The sequence below is a fragment of the Daphnia magna genome, linkage group LG2 (genome assembly GCF_020631705.1).
Source record: "Daphnia magna isolate NIES linkage group LG2, ASM2063170v1.1, whole genome shotgun sequence".
Lineage (NCBI taxonomy): Eukaryota > Metazoa > Arthropoda > Branchiopoda > Diplostraca > Daphniidae > Daphnia > Daphnia magna.
The window spans coordinates 14,780,859-14,790,706 of NC_059183.1; the positions used below are offsets into that span (position 1 = coordinate 14,780,859).

Sequence of the window (9,848 nt, forward strand, 5' to 3'; positions counted from 1 at the left end):
GAAAACAGGAATCGTCTTTAAATTATGGATCATATAGCGTTCTATGATTTTACTCCTTGCATTTTTCTAAAACGTTATCCTCAATCGAACAAGACCAATTAACCTAGATGTACTACCATCAATGTAATCCATTAATTGGCTTGTCAACTTCTGATGTACAATATGGCTACAATATTTCCATTATGATTAACTAATCAAACCCAATTTAATTCAATCGGTATGTTGATGAATTTGGAGGTATAAAAAATTTACAAATTTCGAGCTTTTTTGGAAGATTCTTATAACTGAACAAAACATTTTCGGCCAGTTAGGATACACTGGTGTATGTTTTTTTATGGACGAACAATGACAATCAACGCTTCTCGGCAAAACGAGAAGAACATAAAGTAGTTATGCCACGAGCAATTACAACGCTATTCTAGAATTTGAAAGACTCGATATGTATTGTATACATGTATATATATTTAAAAAAAAAAAAAAACGAAAAATCCTTCGTTAATTATTCATTTATTCCAGTCAATTTTTGGCGTAACTTAATTTTCAATTTCAACGTTACTGCAACGACCGGTCACGACATTTCCTTTCCCGCAACAACTGTAAAGGACATGCACATTAATAATATTAAATACCAGACCAAATGTTGCTTTTCAACCCTTAGATTTCCCGTAATAAAATTAACGGAAGACCTTACACGGAAGAGCATTTTTTGTTCCCACCGTATACCAAAGAACAGCCAGTTAAGGGCTAGCCCAATCGGCTTAATTAGTGGGGTAAGTTAAAACAGAAAATCTATAAACCAACCTGTAACAGCCAATTTCTTCCAACGACTACAATCGGAACGTGCACTTGTCACACAGTACAGGTGCGACGGTATTAATACACCTGCAAAACACCACGATTAGTCTACGCAGTTAAAGTGATTAAACATAGCTTAACGTTCAATCAGTGGTAGTGACGAAACATAGTTTATCATAAGAATTTTCAAACATAAATAATATGCATCATACAATCAAGTAGGAGAACTAACGCGTTCCTAACATTACCTTTCATAACTAGAGATGACATTTTCCGCAATACCGAGACGCTCCCACTGAGTGTCATGCGGAGCATATGACCAACGAGCAACATGTTTTGCACCTATGTTGAACAAAAACTTTAGAATCCAACGACTATTTAGAACGTTTCACATATCCTATCACGTTACTCAGTCTCAATAAATCAGTTTTTACTACCACTATCAAGTCTAGGGTAATTGATGCATCACAGGAAAATAAATATGTAAGAGCACAAACCATACACACCCATAAAATCAAGCATAGCAAAATGTGAAGAGGACTCCAAGAGCTTGCGTTTGGAGATCAATGGGGTCCTAATACAACCTGCCAACAGGAAAAGAGAAATGAACAACCGCACTACACCCACTAGAGCTTCCTTCCAAAAACCCAAATCAGTAATCACCAAATTTTTTTATATCATGATATTCATTGGCCTGGACACTTAAAAATTTTGTCATCATCTAATACGAATTGGTTGCCAACTTAAACTGTACATACCTGAGTAAAAAGCCCCAGCTCACAACAATTGGAAGGTAAAGCCAGCTCTTATCCTACAGAAAATTTCAACATGTAAAACTAGAACAAACCAAACTAGAAAAATTTCTACTCCAGATGTATGTTCGAAAACACAAGTTCAGATCCATGCATGTCTAATAATTTGATTGAAGTCATTCAGCAACTTTGTTGCATATCAGAAAGAATAATCATCATTGTGATAAATGGAAATGGAACTACGAGAATACAACTCACCCTTTTTCTCCCAACAATTGTGAATACAGCAACAACCTAGTCAATAAAAAAAAAAGATTAGCGAAGCCAACAACTGGAAAATTGGCTTTCTTGCATTCCAATTTCAGATAAAAATATTGTCTTCAAAGCGATCAGTACAGGTCTGTGTTGATCATCATACAAGCACTATGGTGGAAGTAGATAAAAATAATGCATACCTTTACTCAGAATGTTGCTGCAAGAGTAGAGGTAGTTTAGCTTTTCCAGGTTAGATGAGGTATCCTTGTTTCCAACTTCAACCTACATATATTAATACATTTAATTGTGCTTCACTATGCTATCATGGGTGTCCAATTTGAATTTACACTACTCAGAAAATATCAAGAACCATTTACCACATGCAGAGACGCATTTTGGAGGTAAGTAATGGCAGATGTGACTGAACTACGAGATTCAACGCCATGATAATGCTAAAGTATAATGTAAAACAACCAAACTTACATTCCCATATTCGCTACCACGTGGTCTGAATTCCTGTGCAGCATGATGTAATCGTATGAGAGCTCACATCCCAAGGAACAGCTCAGCGAAAGTGACTTAATGAAAGTGATGACAGCTATTTAAATAGATTTTCGAAGCAGAAGCCCTTCTAAAGAATGGTTATCCGTAGGACGTTGTCAGATCTGGGGCGAAAAACCTAGGATTCGTTTGAATCAGAGTCATAGAAATAGAACCCTAGTTGGTTCACATGGGGGGGAATCGTCTGTCGTTGTGTCTAATTTGGGAAATAGCAGTCAGAGCCTCCAGCGGGTGTGTGATAAGTGCACCAATCAGGAAACGTGTTTGAAAACTTCAACAGCCAATCACAACAGTGATAAAGGAAACGAACAGAGCAGACGATACCAGAAAAATTGAAGCTCGAATAACGAATAGAAACACTGACAATGGCCTTGAATAACTCAGTTTCTCTCGATAGATGACTCTGATTCTAGTTTCCACCACTGTGCCCCGCCCCAAAACCGTCGAAATTTTAGACATTCAGACCAACGAAACGCGGTATAGGGATTCCTCTCAGCGTGAACCAACCAGGGTTCTATGACTCTTGTTTGAATTCATGTTTTTTTTTGTTTTTTTGCATTAAGCCAGAGTCATAGAATAGAAACCAAAGTTTCTCAACTCTGAGAGAAAGCAGTTTCTCTCAGTTTTTGTCCCCGAAAAAGGACAAATTTAACTGATCGATAGTCTAAGTTTCAATTTTGCCTTAGGTCAGCCATCTTAGTTTTTAAATACAATGTTCAAAAAGATTCAAAAATAAGACTATTTTCAAAATGTTTTGTTTAAATATAAGTGCTATTACATAAAGTCACAGAGTTTTAAATTTTACGGGGTAAGAAGAGTGAAAAAACATTTTGCGTTTCGCTACACATGTTCACATCACACCCGCTACATGCATTGGCGCTGGAGCCCCTGGAGGTACCAGAGAAAATTTTTTGGTTTTTTTTTGTTCTTTTTTTTTGGCGGGGGGGGATCTTCTCATTTGAGTGGAGTAACAACAGTCCTACGACTCTGATTAAACCTAGAAATTAATCAGAAAGAACATTTTGAATTGTTCAAAAATGCCTTTGATTTTAAGCAGATAGTTGATGACGTTTGGATAAACAATTTTTGTTTACCAATCTGCTTTGCGGCCCTTGCCAAGCCCAATAAGATCTATGCGTAATGGCGACAGTCAGGTGGTAATTGGAGAGTGGTATTGAAAACCTATCTCCGAGAGGCTCCAATCCTAGAATTTTTTAAAAAATATAGTGCCGTCAAAGACATCATTTGTTCCTCTACAACAACTTGAGCTTTATTTTTCAATTTAAAAGAACACAATTGAGCATCTCAACTGGTATATCAGATCTGATTTCCTAAAAGTTAATTTGGTAATGGAATTGGTTCTACTGTAATTCCAAAAAGGTTGCTTCGTTTTCCAATTTATTGCTTTGATGAAGTTTTGCTTTTTTTTTCTGGCTCTGGCAGTACTACCACTTTCTCTTTCATCTACAACTGTGGCCGCCAGATGGACAAGCGTGAGTCGGCGGCCTGTCAAACCGACTTTGCATTTTCTAAGGATATTGATCTATAAGATTTTCGCCCTTTGGAGGAACAGGGCAGGAAAAGCACATTGGCCTTAATAATTCTATTCTTCCTAGTCCATAACAGGTTTGTTTACTTCTCATGGGATTCGAGCGTGACCAGCTATCATAAAAAAACGAGAAGAAAAACAAGTTCTCCTTCAATTGATCTCATTCTCAAGTGAATTTGAGTTGTCATGAAGCTCGCGTCAGTTGCTTTGTGTTTGTACTTGCAGTGTTAACGTGTTAGAGGAATATCGGAACGACTTAGAAAAAAACTAGGTAGGAGCAAAATCAACAATCTTTTGGGGTATCATTTACATCTTAGTTACTAGTTGATTACATTTAACATCGATGCGTCGAGATTAACGTTGCAGAAAATCGGGTCTAGAAACTACCTGCTCAAAGCCACTGTCCAAATTCCATTTTAGTTTGCTTTTGTTTTAACAGCATCAAGGTTATGTTTGTGCACTGCAGTCCAAATGTCAATTGATTTTCGTTCTATCGCCCTGTTTTGTATCTGTTGGAAGCCCAGTCATTTCAACCCGGAAACCTTTTAGCAGACAGTTTGTATCACCGTGGGGTCGGTATTTCACTCGACGGTGATAAAGCGGGTATCTGGGTGAACTTCATCACGAAGATTACAGAAAATTACAAATCCGTCATATTACAATAGTACCGTTCGTCTAGATATTAACATCGTTCTATCTGGTGGGTTATTTTGTCTGCTAGAAATATGCAAACATCATTGAAATTTGTATGCATTCTTAGGTGGCTCTCAACAAAAATGGAAAACGAATCCGAAAAAAAATTTTTCCGTCTAAAACATATAATTCCAAGAAATTTGTCAGCGGCTTCCGTGAGTGCAAGTGCCATTCAACCGGTGAACAAGCAAACTGCTTCGGTTAATGCCCCGGAGGAATTTGTCTTCAAAATGACTTACGGGAACGTAGCAGGTATTTGATGATGTATACCTTTCCTTTGTTTGGGGGGAAACTTGGAGCAATTTGCATTCGTTTTGAGAAGCCAAAATCTGGGGCCCTCCTGACGGACACCCTGTTTTTGCGATTCATGGCTGGCTGGATAACGCCGGTAGCTTTGATGCCCTGATTCCTTTATTACCGCCGAACCTACGAATAGTTGCTGTCGACACCGTAAAGAAATTCACTTTTGCCTTTTTATTGTTACGTTATGGCTAATATTTTAAAAAATCTTTCTTCGCAGGCTGGTCATGGATTCAGCGACCCTTTTCCTCCTGACATAGCCTATAATTTCATTGACAGCGCACTAGCCATCGAACGGCTAGCTAGGCATTTCAAATGGGAGAAATTTTCGATAATAGGACACAGTTTAGGCGGTGCGATGGGCATGCTTTTCGCGGGAACCTTTCCAGGTTGGAATAATTTAAATAAACGTAATCTCAATATTATTCAATCATCTCATGATTTGTTGAAATTTTTAGAAAAAGTAGACAAGCTTGTATGTCTCGACGTAGTCCGCGTCATTCCCACGAAAACCGAAACGATCGATCTCAGGTTGCGTAAAGCAGTTAATAAATTGCTCAAGTTGGAAAACGCCATACTGGCAGGCCCAGAAAAACCTATGAGCTACGAAGTGGCTGTCGACAAATGCGTTACAGGCACATTTGGATCGCTTGATAAGAAAGCCTGTGATATTCTCTTTAAACGAGGACTAAGAAAGGTTGCAGAAGACGGATACGTTTTTAGTCGAGACAGAAGACTTCTGGCTGCCCCCCTGTCGTTCATCGCCAAAGAACATCAACTTTTCTTAGCTCACAAAGTTACGGCCGATGTTTTGGTAATCAAGTTTTCTGAGGGACCTTATTTTGAGGCTCCGGAGGACTACGAGGAACATATTGAAGCGCTGAAAACCAAATCAAAACGTGTTCAATACGTCCAAGTGGAGGGCATGCATCACACCCACCTTACAAAACCCGCGTCCGTCGCTCCTATTATTTCCGACTTTTTCAAGGGTCTTTAAATGTTTATATTATTGTTACATTATACATACCAAAAACCATTTATTATGTTTCAATTCGACACACCTTAGCGAATGGAAAAATTTGTCGTTGACTTGGTTCTTATTTCGAAATACATTTTATGGGTCACATAACAAGAGGTAGAATTTTTCATGTCATTTGCCAACATTCTTTTTTTTTTTATTGTTAAATCCAAAAATATTAAAAAATTGCCAGACCACAACCTAAATTATCAAATGGGGAGGGATTTCCTTTGGGGGATTGTAACGATATTTGTACCAAGTGGTAAGAAACTTACTGACGCGTTTAATCAATAGAATTTTTAGGATTAGCTTCTCAGGAGAACTAAAGAGAATTGGATGCTCTAAATAAACGTCATCGTCTCTCTACAATCTGTTACCAATTTCCGATAGGCTGTCAATTCAATTTAGTACTTGATTTTTTAACTATACCAAATAATATCATTCGCTTTTAGCATGCCAAGGAAGCAAGTTTGTACAAGATTTTAAAAAATTGTCAACATAGAGTTGAAATGAAGTGATTCCCCAGATTTAGATTTGCTTACCCACGCCAGATATTTTAATCGTAATCAATTCTAAAGCTAAAACGAAAGATTTTCCTATCCCATTAAGATCTATACTATACCACCTAGAATATAAGTTGAAAGAAAAGCTATCCGAAAAGCGTTAATTGTCTATGCCTTCACAAGCAGTTTATGATTATTCCTTAACTTACGAAATCAGTTTTGTTTCTAAAATAGCACGAAGCGTTAGGAGTAGAGGATCAATAAGATATTATAGTTATGCTATGCGCAGAATAATATTACCTTACAAATAAGTCTATACCGTAGGGATTGTAAGGTTAGTAAAAGCGCTCTTATTTAATTAAAGGTGGCTACTCTTTTCAGATTGTCCTATCCATGAATATTTCCAGGGAAAAACTTCGTCACGAATCGTGTTCAAAGTATAACTTCGCTTAATTATGCAGAGTTTACTCAATTTATAAGAAGATACTTAGCTCTCAGTTTTCAGGACTAAATGAATTAGCCAACAAGTCCAGTCGAGGATATGGCAACGTGATTTCGGTTGCAGTCTAAATGACTAATGGCGTCACACACAGCTAAACCGTCGGAGACATAACCGAATACGGTGGAAGTTCGATGGTTATCTGGTCTTTTTTCGCCCAGGTGAATGCAAAAATCCGTCGATACAATGCTACACTGCGTTGTGACGTAGTCGCGTTTCAGCCGGAAAAATATGGCCCCGCGATTCTTTTTCAAAGGAGAAGCATCCGCCATGTACAACTCCAACTCCTGGCCCGGAATTTTGCCGCCCATGATGAATGCCTTTTCTTTAGACTACGAAAAGAAAGTTCGTCTTGAGTTAATTTTCTGGAATGTTTTTTGTACAAAAGTAAACGCTTACCTGATAAAAAATAGTTCCTTGATAGGAGGGCCCTTCTTTAGTTACACAACACTGAACGAATTTCTCGCACATGATCGGTGCCATACTAATAAAAGTAAAAAATATCATTATCAAATCATTTATCATTTCAGAAATGTGAAAACATTAATTTAAAAAAAATAATAAATAAATTGTAAAAGGACAAAATAAATAGAATACTTTGGTTGAAGTTCAATAACGATATTCCCGTAGGGCTGGCCGTTCACCGCTAGAGTCAGGAGAGCTTTTTTATTTGGCAATGACATCAAAGGCGGTATGGCGACGGGCGCAGGAACTTGAAAAGTCTCTTGCGAAGGGACGGATGTCTTCCATTTTGTGGCCACTTGCTCGTTCGAAGGTAAACGTTCCGGCCTTTGGTGGCGGGCATACGTTTGTTGCTCTTTTGGATAATCACGATACGGCCGTCCGGAAGAATCCGGTTTATTGAAAATGAACGACTTAGACCGCGTTAATACGCCGGACGGTGATCGGGCCATGGCTTCTCTCTGTTTTGTAGGTTCAGCCTCATTGCCGACAGCTTCTTCTTTCCCTTCTGCTACATCCATTGTAAAAGTGACCGTTTGAGGCGGTTTTGTCGATGGTTCTGACATCTTTCTGTGCGGTAAGGTTGTCATCTGTTGTCCCTTTTGGATGGTCAGAAAAATCAAAAATGAAAGGGTAGTAAGAAGACTCGATTCCTGCTCGTTTGCCCCCTCCGAAGGGAAATTAATCAGGGCAGAATTGAACAGCGACGTCGGCAACTGTTGGCTGCCCGGAGTTTGGATGTCCAATGAGACGACCGAATTGCGGATTCGATCGAAATCTGTTGTTTTAATGGCACTCGTTTGTTCCACCAAATCACTGTACATTTGAATAGACTTGTGTATATCTTGGTCCTTTAGCTGTTCCTCGAGAGGATTATCCAATAAACTGTTCACAACCTGTAAGGACGAAGGAACGTTAATTACAGTGACGTCGATCACGAGAAAATATCAAACCAGACCATTAGCTGCTTTTGAAGTTTTCTTATCTGAGATGTGTTCTCTTTTCGGTGAAAACTTGCTAGCCCACTTATAGCGCTTAGAGCAGATTGAACCGCTGCTAAAGCCGAATCTGTCTACATATTTATAACCGACAATAAACAACATCGGAAAAATAAAAATGTGTGCTGTACATGTATTTGTTTGTTTTTTTATACCTCGCGGTGCTTAGTGAGATGCCCACTCAGCTGATTCTTATACTTGCGAAGAAGATCCAGGAAATGATCATTGATCTTTTCTTTCGCTGACTCCAGGTCCATAGCGGTATGATTTTCAACACAATCTGTTTCCTCTGCGACGGTCAATTTGCAAGTCAAGCACCACAAATAGCGCTCATTTTTAACTTCTGTATCGGAAAGCCTTTAAAAGATTGACATTTTTAGCACATTGAATTACTCTGTAAATTTAAATAAAAGGAAAATAGAATTTGGGATGTATACTGACTTGGTGCTTGGAGAAGTAGAATCATTTATCCGAGCCATAACTTTATCGTTTTCTTTGAGTCCCATGTTCTCTTTGTTAATATCAATTGAACTTTCTTCCTTGCAATCCCGGCAACGGATGGCTGTATCGTTCTTTTTTTCATTCTTCAAAATTGGTCCAAAAAAATAAAAAAAGTTAATTATTTATTTTTTTTTTTCGGAATTTTTGGTATTAATTGAAAATCCACTTTACTTGACACTTGACTGTAACAAGGTTTTACGTTCAAATTTAAACGCCCATGCGTCAAATGCAATCGTAATTTCTGATTGTCCCTGACTAATGGACGACATGAATATGTATCTCATAGTCGATGGTGGATTGGCCATTAGATGAACCGGTGTAGTCTTACAAGTAAGCCCATATTCAGACTGTCAAAACTTTGTGTTTTGTTGCTAGTGGCCCACCCTTGCACAGAAATAATCTCCTTTCCAATCTACCCTTGGAGATAACTTATTTTAAAAAATGCGTCACCTTATAATATCACTGTTAAAAATAATTTTAAAAAGATTATGAACACTTTCTTATCTACTTGCTCGAATCGGCCAGGAATTAGTTCTCCGAGGTCTGTTGGCTTACAATTAAAAAAAAAACTAAAAACTTTACGTTAACTGCCAATACTAACCTGAAGACACGATAGACAAAAAGTATGGAAGCAGAGTAAAAATATTGGTTTCTTTTTCAGGGTGTCGTATTCTTCTTTGCAGATGCCACAAGTAGGTAACACAGCTCTCTGCGACGCCATTTCATAACCGATCAGTTAAAAGCGGACTTTCACGCGTCCTAATCTGTCGAATAAACTACGTGAACTAAAGTATTTAAATGTTTATGATACGAACCTACTTGTGTTCTCGATAAAAACTGATAACTGGTATCGCTGCATAGAAGGCACGTAGTTTCAGTCCTGCCTGTACATGTCCTCTTGTTGTAGAGTCCTGTATTTGTAAAACGCATTCAACTACTGCAGTGCGTCGTTAACAAAAACA

General features: G+C 38.2%; 2 protein-coding genes and 1 long non-coding RNA gene across 5 annotated transcripts; 1 reads left to right on the top strand and 2 right to left on the bottom strand.

Moving 5' to 3' along the window:
• Window positions 1–490: 490 nt before the first annotated feature.
• Window positions 491–2,447, bottom strand: LOC116916089. The gene is made up of 8 exons (XR_004390424.2): window positions 2,286–2,447; window positions 2,003–2,084; window positions 1,806–1,841; window positions 1,554–1,606; window positions 1,302–1,379; window positions 1,044–1,137; window positions 802–882; window positions 491–594 (listed from the first exon to the last, which is right to left on the bottom strand). It is a non-coding gene; the product is annotated as an uncharacterized LOC116916089 (long non-coding RNA).
• A 925-nt stretch (window positions 2,448–3,372) lies between these two features.
• LOC116916188 (probable serine hydrolase) lies at window positions 3,373–6,037 on the top strand. Of its 3 annotated transcripts, none has more exons than XM_032921397.2 (6): window positions 3,373–4,183; window positions 4,352–4,612; window positions 4,673–4,857; window positions 4,928–5,055; window positions 5,126–5,294; window positions 5,364–6,037. In XM_032921397.2, exons 3-6 carry the CDS (start codon window positions 4,689–4,691, stop codon window positions 5,900–5,902), a joined length of 1,005 nt encoding a protein of 334 aa, XP_032777288.2. In that variant the 5' UTR covers window positions 3,373–4,183; window positions 4,352–4,612; window positions 4,673–4,688; the 3' UTR covers window positions 5,903–6,037. The 3 variants fall into 3 exon arrangements, with proteins under 3 accessions (XP_032777288.2, XP_032777287.2, XP_032777289.2); XM_032921396.2 differs by having other exon boundaries at window positions 4,432–4,612; XM_032921398.2 differs by having other exon boundaries at window positions 4,437–4,612.
• On the bottom strand, window positions 5,926–9,847 carry LOC116916187. Its single transcript, XM_032921395.2, has 8 exons — window positions 9,706–9,847; window positions 9,488–9,650; window positions 8,827–8,969; window positions 8,541–8,742; window positions 8,346–8,459; window positions 7,523–8,283; window positions 7,325–7,409; window positions 5,926–7,257 (listed from the first exon to the last, which is right to left on the bottom strand). The coding sequence occupies exons 2-8, from the start codon at window positions 9,605–9,607 to the stop codon at window positions 6,943–6,945; spliced, it is 1,740 nt and encodes a 579-aa protein (XP_032777286.2). The 5' UTR covers window positions 9,608–9,650; window positions 9,706–9,847; the 3' UTR covers window positions 5,926–6,942.
• Between the last annotated feature and the right edge of the window lies 1 nt (window position 9,848).